General features: G+C 35.2%; 1 protein-coding gene across 1 annotated transcript in view; it reads right to left on the bottom strand.

Annotated features, from left to right (window-relative positions):
• LOC112058415 (E3 ubiquitin-protein ligase TRIP12) overlaps positions 1-11055 on the bottom strand; it is a 50114-nt gene extending 39059 nt beyond the window's left edge. Inside the window, exons 1-7 of the mRNA XM_052891463.1 lie at positions 10833-11055; positions 10476-10748; positions 3388-4334; positions 3068-3175; positions 2357-2448; positions 1722-1820; positions 823-928 (exon numbers count right to left, since the gene is read on the bottom strand). Of these exons, the coding sequence (XP_052747423.1) occupies positions 823-928; positions 1722-1820; positions 2357-2448; positions 3068-3175; positions 3388-4334; positions 10476-10534 (1411 nt within the window). The 5' untranslated portion in view covers positions 10535-10748; positions 10833-11055. The remainder of the gene's footprint in view (positions 1-822; positions 929-1721; positions 1821-2356; positions 2449-3067; positions 3176-3387; positions 4335-10475; positions 10749-10832) is intronic.
• Between the last annotated feature and the right edge of the window lie 3917 nt (positions 11056-14972).

The raw sequence follows: 14972 nt of genomic DNA on the forward strand, positions 1-14972 counted from the left end.
GGTTCTAGCTTGGTTTACAACAGTAACTTAAGTTGGTATTCATTCCGGGCCTCCTTCAAGAGATTATGCGCTTTACAAAGTCACTCTATAGTAGGATAGGGCAGACAAGTCTGTGACGAGAGAAACTACACAAAAGTGAAATACCACCTCAGTTGTAAATGTATGTCACAACTCATAAGTGCTCCATGAGTACTGTAGTGCATCAACAATGTTTACATACGGAAGAACAGACAGCTTTTCTACAGTCATACGCAAACGTATGACATCGCTGATGAGCACAGTAAGGAGGAGCACTAACACCTTCCTGTGGGTGGTTGTTGAAAATTCCAACTGCCTCATATTGAGGTACACACATAATATATGTGCACCAGGTGCAACAGTAAGTAGGGACAGATATTTAAATTTTAGAATTAGTATTAGTGTTTGTATCTCGCACTAATATAGATCATCATCAACCCATATTTGGCTCACTGCTGAGCTCGAGTCTTCTCTCAGAATGAGAGGGGTTAGGCCAATAGTCCACCACGCTGGCCCAATGCGGATTGGCAGACTTCACATACACAGAGAATTAAAGGTTTCCTCATGATGTTTTCCTTCACCGTTTGAGACACGTGATATTTAATTTCTTAAAATGCATACAACTGAAAAGAGGTGCATGTCCCCGACCGGATTCGAACCCACACCCTCCGGAATCGGCGGCAGAGGTCATATCCACTGGGCTTTTACGGCTCTACTAATATAGATAATGTATGCTAATAAATAATATGGGCCTGAGAAAAAACAGATTCATTGAATTTTTTGTGTTTTGTGTGGGTCACGCACCTCGTTTGTCGCGTCTGGTAGAGGGCGTGTGCGGCTGCGGCATGTCGCGCGTCCGCGCCCGCCGCCCGCCGCCCGCGCTGCCGCTGGCCTCCTCGCCGCCGCCCGACTGCAAACACGTCATCATCACCATCATCATCAGCCTCAGACTAATTACATAAAGACTAGTGGCCGCACTCATCAAAATTGTCTGTCTGTTTTCGACAAAAACGAGCTTAGATTAAGTAAATATAAACTAGTTGTTGATCATTTTTTACACCGTTCAAATACACTAAAAGTGATGATGATAGTTTTTAGATTGTTTATAAATTAAGAGTATGCTAATAGCAAAGCAATTTTGTAAAAGTAACAGGGTATCTGCGATCATTACTTTCGGAGCTACAGGGATTTAAAAGGTCAGATTTGCGGCGCTGCCATGGGATCCTTTAAAACGCCCCATACAAAATGGGCGTTCAAACAAAATTAGTAATATCTTTGTTATTTGTGCGTTTATGTGTATAGTTCAGATATTAAAAAATGTCACATTTAATGTAAGGAAGCTAAAACTGTATGAATTTTCATCTAATTACGATAAAAGATTATTAATTGATTTTGAAGTTTTACAATCTTATTTATTTTTGCAAATATCCGAACAATCTTTGCATTTTATGTATAAATTACATTTACCCAAATTTATCATAAAAATCAATATATTTATAACTAGTCATCATCCCCATTACAACTATGAAACATCAACTCAACTCAACACAAAATACTAGTTCACCAGAAATTAAATTTATTAGTATATTATTTTTATTTTATTTCAAATAATCTTATCACAATGTTTTTACAATATGAATCAACCTGCCATCACTTGGATATTCATTGAAATAGCATTTAATTAGTTGAAAATCAGTAATTACCTGTCTTTTCGAAGCAGTATCCTGTCTCTGACGCTGTGAAGTACTCGCCCCCCTCGTCAAGCAAGCACCCAGGGTCGCACCCGTGGCAGCTGCGATACTCTGACAAACAACAACATAAAATTAAAAAAACAACCATGAAACAACAACAACAACAAGTAATAAATTCACAATTCCTAAATGACCATTTCATGTCAGTAAAAGGTCTTCATCTTCGATTCGATTGCCTGAATTTCATTGAACATATAGTCAGAGGCACAATTATCCGCCCACTTTAATATGACGCGAGTACAGTAAAGTGGGCGGATAATTGTGCCTTTGAGTATAGCTTATAGCCATCTCCCTATAATAAACTTCATATTTAAACAATTAGCATTGAAATCAATCAATCCATTTGCAAGTTACAATGAAACAACAACCTATACACACACTAAACTGTAATAAGTTAATTAGTGAAATGAAAAACTGATCTGATAAGTATGCTTTACAATATATTATATGCAATGTGAATTGTAAGTTTTTTTTAAATATTTATAAGTTAGCCCTTGACTATGATTTCACCTGATGGTAAGTGACGAAATCCAAGATGGAAGCTGGCTGACTTGTTAGGGGCAGGATGAAATAAAGGTGTTACATACCCTTCGAGCGTTAGTTTGACGTAAGTACGGGAGATCACGTGGAACAATTAGTAGCTTGCTGTCGGAACTTTGAGCTTTTGATGAGCTAGCTTCTGTAAATAAAAGAATAGTATTTATATAGTTTGTATTTTATAGAATGCAATAAGTTTGTATTTTATAGAATGCAATAAGTTTGCATTTTATAAAATGCAATAAATAAGTAAACGTCAAAAAGTTTCAAGTACCTAAATAAACAACTTGAAAAATAAAATAAAAAAAAAACAACCAACCAAACTCGCAGAATTAAAAATCTGAATGGGCAAGTGTAGTTTGATATTAATTAAATTATGCTATTATATGTTATTATCAACAATACTTGATAAGATTTACATGGAAATAAATCCAATATCCTAGTATTTTTCATGGATATTAGGATTAGAAATAGACTAAACATATATACGGATCACACAGCTTAAAAACATGAATATGAGGAGTAGAAATAAACTATGGATCACCCAGCTTATAGAAACAAAATCTGTGCAAAACCATTTATGCCAATAAAATCTCAAATAGATCTAAATTAAATTAAGCCAGTAGCTATAAACATTTGATAAATTAGTAAAATTTAAGATAAATAATAAACAGTTATTGTATATAGTGCATAAATAAACATTAATTTTCACTGTTTAATTTTGTATAATCAAAAATTAATCTTAATTTGTTTACATATACCTCGTAAATCTTTGTATGGTGGCGGAGTGGTAGTTCTTCCTCTGTAATCTGTAGCGCTCTTACGCTCCGCTGTATGCGTGTGGACCACGACGCTCGTCGACGGTCGCGCTATAATAACACAATTATAAATATTATCTAAAATGAATGCACTTGATACATGATAACAATATCAGATAAGCTATCCAAGTCAGACGTCGTGTACAACACATTCAGTATTAGATATTACTGTTAAGCAGTTAAGGTACAAAATTTTGTTTATTTTTAGTTTTTAAATGGATCTACTCATAGTTGTTTTGGACTAGTAAAAAAATACATGTTACCTGTATTATCACTGATAACTGTTGAGGTAGGTGCCTCTGTGTCGCGATTGTGTCGGTTGCGTAGTCGATATGTGCAAATAGCTTGCGTGGAAAGCGCTGCGGTTCTCTCTAGCTCGTATTCTGGTATACGGCTCACGGATATGTTGTCTCTACTGGTCTCTGCAGATTCCTTGACTGGGTCTATTTTAAATTTCTTTTTATAATCGTCTAAATCAATCAGGCAGTTACTCTTTCTGTGTGACAAAGAACGATGAGTCGAGCGTTTCCTCTTCTTCCCTTTCCTCCGGCTAGCGGTAGGACTGTACACTGAGTAATCAGAATCTAGTAACTCAGTGATAGTTGAGGAGCTGAACGGAGAATATGCAAAATCTCGTTCGTCTAATGGCAGCAAACCGCCTTCCGGTTGATTTAAAAGCTGTTGCTGTTGATGATTGGTTGACACTGAAGCGTTATGATTAGAAGTGGGTCGCGGGGGTGCGTCCGGTTTGTCCGTCGGCTGGTGCTCACTAGCACTCTTATTAGAGTTAAGAGCAGTCCGTGAACGTGTGCAGTAAGCCACGCACTCGGCTGTGGGATTACTGTCGGGAGCGGTGTGAGACTTGTGTTTCTTCTTTTCATGCGAAGACGTCCGGCTGCGTTTGCGTGGTGTCGTGGGCGCTTTTGAGTTGTCTCCGTCTGTTGTGTCGTAGCGAGTTTCGTAAACGTCCGTCCCGTACGACCAACGTTCGGATATGGAGTAATCGGAACGGGGCAAAGTGTTCACGAGGCGTGAGCTTCTTCGCAGCTCTACTTCTTGCGTGCGCAGATCAGCGTCGAGCGTGCTTCTTGACGAGCGCCGGTGCGTGCGCGGCAGAGGTGACGCTACGTTACGTCTGCTGCGGCGACTGCGGCTCACTTTACGCACTTGACGTAACCACCGGCCGCCCACCACCCTGCTAGGAGAAGACCTGCAACATACAAATTCACGTTATCATCGACCACATAAAACCACTGAAGTGTTTTTCAGATAGCATAGGTACAATGAAATTTGTCTTATGACGTTCATAATACGTACTATTATCGTGAATCGCGGCAAACTTTCAAGAGTTAAACGAACTGTCACCGTACCCATGCTATCTGAAAACACTTAAGCTACAGCCTAAAAACAAATGGTTTTTGTATAATTTTATATCCATCGGTAGAACAACTTAAAGTTGGACACTCCAGTTCCGCAATTTTCTTCGCACCACCGATAATAATGATTAACCAAGAAAATAATCTAAAAGGTGTTTATTACACTTAATTTGAAGACGATTTTATCACTTAAGTAGAGATTCTTTAGAGCTTTGTACAATATTCGTCTTTGTCACAGATTCGAAATGCAATCAATGTTAAACGAGTAATATCATCATTCGTCGTAAATTTAAAAATTCTACTAGAATACTCATTCAGATATTAAATATTTGGTGCAAATTAAATAAAAAAAATGTATTGTAAACGTATATGATGGATTAAAAATGGAATAAACATCACTTTGCTTGCCTTAGGTTCGCCATCGCGGTACGCCATATTGAAAGTTGACGTGTAACAGATATGAACAAACTCTACAGTTGGCATTATTAATTTTTAAACTACCTACATTTTTAACGGAGAATATTTTTTAAAATTCGAACTACTTGTCATAATATTAATGTGATGACAACTCAGACTAATTATCATAGGACCTGCCTCGCTAGACGTTACCCTTCTTTCAAAAGCATATGATCACGATCTAATTCTAACGTGGTCATACAAACTGCGTCTATAGAGTTGATGTTTCATTGTGTTAAAATTACACGTGTGTGTATTACGATTTATTTTATATTGTGTGTAATGCAGGGCACATGAAGAAGAAAGAAGAAATACTTTATTGCACATAAAATATTAAAAATTAATAATATGCCTACCCCTACCCCTTCACTCTTAAACATTTGTATGGGAAATAGATAAGGGTTGTTTTTATGGTTTTCCCGACAATTATTCTAATTTTTCTCACCTTTTAAACCCTATACCTCCACAAACATTTCAAGACCAAGATAAGTTCTCGAGTTTTAGCGAGACTAACGTACAGCAATTCATTTTTATAGATGTATAAATTATAGACAATAGTTTTCCAGTTACTATCCTAATGGTCATCGGTTTTTGTCCATCATATTATTATTATAAAAACATTTTGCCATTAACGATGTACCTACACTAACTTTCGTAAATACCTAAGTACACATAATTTGAAAAGGACAAAATGCCTCTTTTAGGGCATCTCCTCTGAAAATCAGATGTTGGCTTACAGTTATTATGATGGGGTTTGTGGAATGAATCAGACTGAATGGTCTTGTGGTCATGATGCCTCTGTGACATCAAAATTGGGGAAAATGTAAAATTGACATAATTAAATGCCTTTTAACGGTACCCTACCTCTTTCTAATACTGTGGTTAAATTATACTTATTAATTTACAACTCACAGTTATAGGATTATCAAGCAGTTATAATGTTTAGTTAATCATTATCATCATATTCTGTCATATTCAGCTCACTGCTGATCTCGAGTCTCCTCTCAGAATGAGAAGGGTTGTACCAGCACACTGGCCCAATGCGGATTGACAGACTTCACACAGGTATGCAGGACATCTTCACAATGTTTTCCTTCACCGTTTGAGACGGCAGAAAAGTTAGAGGTGCATGCCTCAGACCAGATTCAAACCCACACTCGGAATCAGAAGCAGAGGTTATATCCACTGGGCTATCACAGCTCAGTTTAGTAATATTATCTTCAAATTATATTTTTGATGAACTTTAAAAGCACTTAAATTATTAATTAACTTTTAATTGATTTGTTACTAACATTGATTGACTACTTCATTATGTACGTAAGTGAAGTGCCCTTAAATAAGTTTAAGAAAACTAGGTTGACACTCATAAATGATGTTTAATATTTAAATGTATAATAAAGACAAGAACATTATTCAAAACTCGACGCATATGTTTTTTTTTAATGTTTGTTACCTCATAACTTCATCAATTATTAACCTTTGGAAATTCTCTTTTTGTTTGAAAGAGTGTATACTTCCGGATTGTCCTATTTAATTTTTACTAAAATCACGAAAAATAATATTTTTACTAAGTCCTTTCTATCAATCAGTTTGAAGGCAGTGCCAAAAAAAAGGAACTTCCTTCTGAACTAAACAGTCGAACTGTTCAGTTAAATTGTCAGTGTGTAGTGTCCGTCAGTTGTTTCTAATGATTTTAATTGAAATTCCAATTAGATAAAACTGTACAGTTAAAACTGAAGGTCTGTAGCACCTTACAAACAATTTACAATGAATTGTTACGAACAAAGTACTGTGACATAGATTGTAAATCTATTATTACATAAAGAAAAGCCTACAATTATACAATTTTAATCATGTTGTGTGCATTATTAAACTTCAATTACTTAAAATAATCTCTAATAATGAACAGTAAAGTAGACTAATTTAACATCTATACTAAAGCTAAATTCAATGTGCACTGTTTACCAAACAAACTTGCATGTTTACCAACAAAAAAAATGCATGTCAATTCATAACTTATTTATTTTAAATTAAGTATGTAATTGTTTTTTTAAAAATCATTATCAAAATATATTAGCTGTGTATCTAATTGTTGAAAGCTTATTTAGTCAAATTCATTTTCATTAATTTAAGAACAAGTTAATTATAATTATTCACCCTCATCATGAACAACACATACACAGCTAACTCAATAAAGCCTCAATAGTTTAATGGTACAGCAATCAGACTCATCACTAAGGGGTGGTGGTTTGATCTCCACCTGTTGGTCTATTGTTGTACCCACTCCTAACACAGTCTTTCCTGACTAGTTAGAGGGAATGGGAATATTGGTCATATTATAAAATAAATGGCAAATATTATTTTGTAACAAAAAAACTGTCAAGCATGAGTCTCGTCTAAGGATGAGAGGACTACACTAATAGCCCACCACCCTGGCCCAATGCAGATTGGCAGACTTAACATATGAAGAGAATTGAGAAAATTCACAGGTATGCAGGTTTTCTCATGTTTTTCTTTCACCATCTGAGACAGGTGATATTTAATTTCTTAAAATGCACATAACTGAAAGGTTCAAGGTGCATTCCCAGGACCAGATTTGAACCTACACCCTCTAAATCGAAGGCATAGGTCATATCCACTGGGCTATTGTGGCTATATTATTATTAGGTGTGAAATTACTAGCCATTATAGTCTAATTTTTGGTAAACAGTGCACATCCTGTATGACTTTAGTATAGATTAATAACAGTGCCATTTCAAGGATTCTATCATAATAATAAAGACACTGTAATTTAATTTTGGTTTTGTATTTATATATCAATTAATAATTAAACCAATATTTATATAGCAAGCGTGATAGCCCAGTGGAAATGACCTCTACCTCCGATTCCGGAGGGTGTTGGTTTGAATCCGGTCCGGGGCATGCACCTCCAACTTTTCAGTTGTGTGCATTTTAAGAAATTAAATATCACATGTTTCAATCGGTGAAGGAAAACATCGTGAGGAAACCTGCATACCAGCGAAATAATCTTAATTCTCTGCGTGTGTGAAGTCTGCTAATCCACATTGGGCCAGCGTGGTGGACTATTGGCCTAACCCCTCTCATTCTGAGAGGAGACTCGAGCTCAGCAGTGAGCCGAATATGGGTTGATGACGACATTTATATATCTGTATTGCTCTAATTGTATTCTTATCATAGACATAGAAAGGTCCTTTGCAGATAAAATAAGTTTTTAAATGTATAAAGGAATTTGAATTAAAGAAATTACATTCTATTTCCTATTATTGTAAATTGTGACACAAAAATATAAAGAAACAAGATATTATAAGCAAATACAAGAAATACATGCTTTGTTGAATGTCAGTTTTCATTAAAGTATATTTAGAATTTGATTTAGAATACATAGATATTTATTATTAAAATGAGGTGAACCAGTTAGTAGTAAAACAAACAAATGGTTTTCTTTTTTTTTATATATTTCTTCTGTATTTATTTCATCCACTTACAGAAGTATCTAATTATTAAAGCAAGAATGTTAAGAAATGTCACAATTCTCTGAAATGAGGGCAGATGTCATTGCATAAACCCGATGATGCAAATTCCCTGAGAGCAAGGAAGGCTTATTTGTTTGGCCTAATTGAGACATTAACACGAATTTTCTTTTTCTTCATTATCAGAAGAAAAAGGGATATAGCAGTAAGACATATGAAGTAAAAAAAAAAGATATAAAGTAGTTATAGCATAACCAGAAAAATAAAATAAAGATATTGCTGAAAAAAAAACCATTTTTTTCTAAAATACCAAACCCCTTATTATAAAGCAATGTGTATATGCCAAAGACATTTTCATCATACATTACTAGCAGACTTGATGAACAGTATCATTAAGGAATGAATAGAAGGTTCAAAAACCTTAACAACTATTTTACCAGTGCTTAAATTTATGTGTTGGTAGGTCCAAGACTAATTTGGGGATCTTATTATAAAAGAGTAAACACAACTCTTTAAAGTGTTTTTCAAATAGCATGGGTGCAGTGACAGTTGCATGTCTGACATTCATAATACAGACTACTATTGTGCATATCGTGCAAACTCGAGAGTGAAATGAACTGTCTCCGTACCCATGCTATCTTAAAAACACTTTTTACAGATACAGATATTTTTCACTTTTTGAAGGTTATAAGCTGATCAAATCAATTTTGTCTAAATGTATACAGCACCAACATTGATATTGTATTATGGGTGGGCAGGACTAAGTGACATCAGATTACAAGGTGATGACTGTAGAATATTAACTTACATTTCTTCTAAGAAATCCTCAATAACAGCTTATAAAATTTGTGATGTGTCAGACTGTAGAATATTAACTTACATTTCTTCTAAGAAATCCTCAATAACAGCTTATAAAATTTGTGGTATTGTTATTTCAGTAATAATATAAATCCACTAGCGGATATAGTAGTTGTAGTATAGCACTAATTTATTAAAGTATAAAAGGTACTATATCTGTTAAAACATAAAAGATAGTTAAATGCTGTCACAACATTTCTTGTAGAAAATGATGTGTTCTGCAAAGTTGTTGTACATTATTTTATTCTTACATCAATAGATTTTGCAGCGCACGCCATGTAAACAAAACTTTTGTACACCTTGGGTTACATTATTGGAGTTTCAGGAAGAATCCCTATTTTTTTTTTAAATATAATATAGCCTGTAGCCTTCCTCGATAAATCTATCACTATCACTGAAAGTATTTTTCAAATCGGACCAGTAGTTCCTGAGATTAGCGTGTTCAATCAACAAACAAACTAACTCTTCCGCTTAATAATATTAGTATAGATTGGCCCTGTGGCTCTAACAGGCAACCATTAAAATAATCTGTTGAAGAGATACAGACAAAAGTCAATGAATTACGGCGCTACTGGAAATATCTCCCTCTTCCATTGCATTGGGACAAAAGAGATAGGTCTGGGGCTACTATGCAGCCATTTGTTGAAATTATGTCTATTTCTCTTTACTAGATGTCTTTGGTGGCATGTTAGCACCGCTGGTCAATATAATTAACAGATAGTGATTGTTACAGAGCAAAATGTCTTCATCTTAAGCCTATATTAACCACTGGAGTGGAATATGGTGAGTCTGAGCACCTCTCTTATAAGAAGCGAAGATTACGTTACACCCATGCTTCTGAGAACATTTTAAGCCGTTAGTACCAGTCACTATCAATAACATGCGATAGTTAATGTTAATTTAACGTTATCACCCTAAGCCTGCCATCGATCCTGCATTGCAGCAGTATGGTGGATCTAAGCTCCATATCCCCTTCTCCTATAGCCTGGCTCTGTAGTGGGCTGTTAAAATAGGCTGATAATGATGATGATGAAACATTTACACCTTAGGCCCATTCCGGCCCTTTTAACCATTGGGGCAGTGTGGTGGCCTCTCGGGTTTAGTTGCCTGGCCCGATGTAAGCCGATGGTGTCAAATGTGTTGATATTTTATGATAATGTGAATATTTACCCGCTGGACTCTCTCGTGAGTGCAGAGTGCGACGACGGTGTGATGTGTTGCTCGGCCATAGACGACGCTGGGGAACACACGCGGCTGCTTGTGTGGGGCCTGCGCAGGCCGCCCGCGCCCGCTACCTGTCAGGCACCATGCCCGGGCGAGCGCTAAACCGCGGCCTCTGCATGCACTGTCCCCCGTATCACAAACACATCACCGACCGACCGCCACTGATCACTCGCGCACTGTCGCCCTACTGCGTCACAGATGCCGCCGCCCGCCGTTCGACTGGAACAAAGATAAAACGCGACCTTAGCAGACTGCACAATGCTGCGTTACATAAACATTTTAACAATTAATTAGTACCACTACCTGCCACCGAAGCAGGCGACAAATTTGTAGTATTGACGAGTACTTGTGGGGAAATGTTATTTAGTAGAAATGTAATTTGCATCAATCGACAGACGTGCCTTTTCCCTGGTAAATTATAGATTTTGACACCACGTTTCACGAAAATTATCACAATGGATGACACATCAAGGACAGGTAGACTTTTCGACTTTATTTTCAATTCGTACACAGCTGGCTGGCTGACAAAAGGAACAGAATGTTGCCAGATGTGAAAAGTTAAAAACTACCATAAACTGTTATTGATTTCTTTGTGTCAGTAGTTTTTTCTAACAATAAGATATGTTCAATATAATTATGTTAGAAAGTTACATTGTTTTTATTTGTAATAATTACCTAACTATTATTATTAACTTTTATGAATAAAATGTTGCCAGAAGTGAAAAATTAAAAACTACCATGAACATTGATATTGATTTCTTTGTCAGTAGATTTTATTACAACAAAACAATTGTCCACCTGTGTAAAAGAGATTTACATTGTTTTTTGGCAATTATTAGTCCGACTTTTCTGTTTTTAGTGTTTATCAGAATAACATTGATTAAAGAGGATAAAACTGAAGATTATTTGGAATATTGTAGTTACTATAAACACACAGAATAATCAATTTCATTTACTTATTTCAGTTATTATGATATTAAAATCAAACTACTACACCATAGATTGTGAAAACTTGGAAAATAGACGTAAACATAAATTGATTAATAAATGATGAACAATGAATGGTAACAACTTATCCTTTTTTAAATTCAGTTAAACGTCTATACTAGAGATACTTGGGAATGTATTCGTTTTGACCGTTATCGGCGTTCTCATATTTGATGATATCTCCGATTTAATAGGAACCGAAGCCGGATTAGGTATACAATCAATAGAGAGTTGTGACTTCGGAATCGGAATTGAAGATCCCTAGCGTCCCTAATGCCTAAATCATTAATGTAAAAAGTTAGTAAATATTTCTTAATGTTAGAAATATTTAGCTGCAGACTTTTCGCATAAAAAGTTGCGTCCAAATACTGAGATCGTATTTGATTGGAAAGAGCTTCTGAAAATCATTGAATTACACCAATAAAACAGTGCCGAAAACGTAAAATAATTAATGTGGCCGAGCGAATGTATGTACAACATTTTTTTTTTACTTATCATAAGGTGAGCCATCAATTGTAAGTAAAAAAAACTGCGAAATACAACTTTAGTAGGGATTTAGCTACTAAATAAATTATTAGTATTTATTATTATAAGCTTACATAAGCAGAGTAGTTAATAATACGACAGTGGAAATAATATTTAAAAATAAAGTAGATCTTTCTACCAAAAGGTATAAGTTTTACCAACTTACAACACTGACATGCTGTACTAACGCAGTGACCAACATGAAATAAATTAATGACTAATGAAAACAACGTATACAAATGAAATACCTTTACGTAGGCCATGAATACAATATGAGCGAAAACCACAGTAATTGTAATAAGTATATTTAGTCTATACATACATAACTAAATAAGAACGTTTAGTTATTTTATTTGTTTCCTTTTGATAGTTGGTAAGTATGTAGTTATATGAATGTCAGAACTCTATGACAAATAACCAATAAAATAATTAATTACCCATTAAAAATTAAATGTTATTGACTTGTACTACAGTCTTGCATATCTACTAACGCATGTTGAACAATTACATATTATATCTAATATAGGGTTGCCATACGTCCAAGTTTCCCCGGATGGATTGCCCTAGTTTACAGGGCGACCGGGAACTTCCAGGAGTTTGGAGTTTAATTTTTTTAGTACGGGTTTTATGTTTCGAAACATGGGCCGTTATAAGGCAGCAGCGTAACTCGCGCATCGCCCAGCGGGTAAATAACTAAATGTCATAATTTAAAAGTATAGAATATCTTAAAATTAATTAATTCTTAATATCTTCAAAATTAAGATGAAATTCAAAATATATGTAAGCTTTTTAAAATACACCCCTAATTATGTAACATTTGATTGCGGCAGTTTCAACTAAACACTTAAGCTACTGCAAGGCTGTCCTATCAACGTGGTTTTTTAACCGACTTCCAAAAAGGAGGAGGTTCTACGTTCGGCTGTATGTATGTTTTTTTTATCAAGTATGAAAATAAATAAAATGTTGATTAATATTAATTTGAACTATTTTTATAAAGCCAAGTAAGTTTAAAAACCCATGTAAATATGCCCGAATTTTAAGCTTTTAAATCCGGTATCTTATGAATTATCGATTTTAGAGATGGCAACCCAACTTATTATTACCTAATATCTACCTGCCTCGATGATCCTGTGGTTAGCCTTTAAGGCGATCACGAAGTTCTGGGTTCTAGTCCAAAGTCGAGCTGTGAAATCCTCAACTTTTCTTTCGTCTAAGAAATTTTTATTAAAATTGGGCTCAAGTTAATGGTACCTAGGTATTATACCCTCGGAGAGGACATTAAGCCGTCGTGTCCTCCTATAACTGTATACAACCCAAATTCACGTGGTCTAAAAATGTCGCCAATTAAAAGTTATTGGGTCCAACCACGGACTAACAAAGCAGTAGGTACTAAGTATAGACCTTTTCATAAAAGAATTGTCATTTGGTAATGGCGGTCTTAATATCATTTGTGTAAGGCGCTGTCAATTTCAGTTGAGTTTTTAGTCGCGGGACTTCTTTCATGAAAAGGACTCTAGAGGTACCTATCTACCTCGTTATTTAAAAGACTCGGGTCGTCTAATATTGCACTGACCACAGATAAAGTAATCAAGGGCGTTATAATTTTAAATATGTCGACGGCTGCTTGACCTCATAACCGAAATATAAATCACATACCTAGCCATACTCGTAGAGTAGGCATGTACCTATAACAGTCACTTCGGTATGCTGAAGTACCTATATAAATATTATAATAAGTATGCATATGAATAAAAGTAGTTATGCGTTTCTGAGAAAAAGGTTGAAAACTTGGATGAAGTACAGAAATACCTACCATAATCCATTGACAAGTTACATTGTTTTTTAGAGGACGCAATTTTTAGAGGACATTTTTTTTTGATGAGTGGGGAAAATAGTCAATAATTAATTATTTATGATATTGCAAAATTAATAATGACTGTATAGTTATAAGTACAGAAATATAGCACTCACTTCGGAGCGGTGCAAAACCTTAGCTATTGACTTAGTGAAGAAATGTTTTTTTTGTTATAACTTTTTTATTTGTGGTTCTACGACAAAAAGTTACTTGATCAAAGTTGTTGAGAATTTAATTTGCAACAAAAATTTGAACATTTTTTTTATCAGACAAGTAGTTTAAAATATACATCGTAAAAACCATTTTAACCCCTATTTTCAAGATGGCCGCCGTGGGACAAGGGTGGCGACCCCACAGACTTGGTCGTAGCTTTCCACTGACCCCCTAAACATCAAAAAAAAAAATTCCGTCCTCTAAAAAACGGATACCTACGGTCTAAAAAATGTAACATTTCAATAGACTACCTCGTATGGTTGTCATTTCGACCGTACTAAAATCTACACATTAAGACAACTACGCGGAAATGTATAAAAAATGATCTATCCTTTTTCTATAGCTTAGGAACATTGCGAAAAGGATAGCTCTTAACTTTTATCCTACCTGTGTACCTAATTAACCTAAAATGCCTCATTGTCTTTGTAAGTCTAAAAGTGATTTTAGTGGAAGCTTCAGTTAACTAAAATATGAGAAAATTAAAGTTATGAGTAACAAACTTAAAATAACGAGTCAATTTAAGAACCTTTCTTTATATCGGTAACTTGTGCTTAACTGGGAAGAGGTTAAGGAAAGGTAGAGTTAAGGGGAACCAACTTGTATCCCATATAAGACTTTACTGATACCTGTATAACCTCCATAGTTATAAGATAAACATTGCAAACGGTATATCCTATACCTACCTATCTACCCACAAGCCAAACCAACATAGATATCGACCCGTTTAAAATAAACCTGTCGCAATACAGCTCTCGGCTACATAGGATCTCCGCTCACATATCGATGCTCGGTAGTAAGATAAAAACAAACTTATCAGGCCAACTACTTGACTATACATAGTATAATACAGTGAATAAGTGAAT

The sequence above is a fragment of the Bicyclus anynana genome, chromosome 4, assembly GCF_947172395.1.
Source record: "Bicyclus anynana chromosome 4, ilBicAnyn1.1, whole genome shotgun sequence".
Classification (NCBI taxonomy): Eukaryota; Metazoa; Arthropoda; class Insecta; order Lepidoptera; family Nymphalidae; genus Bicyclus; species Bicyclus anynana.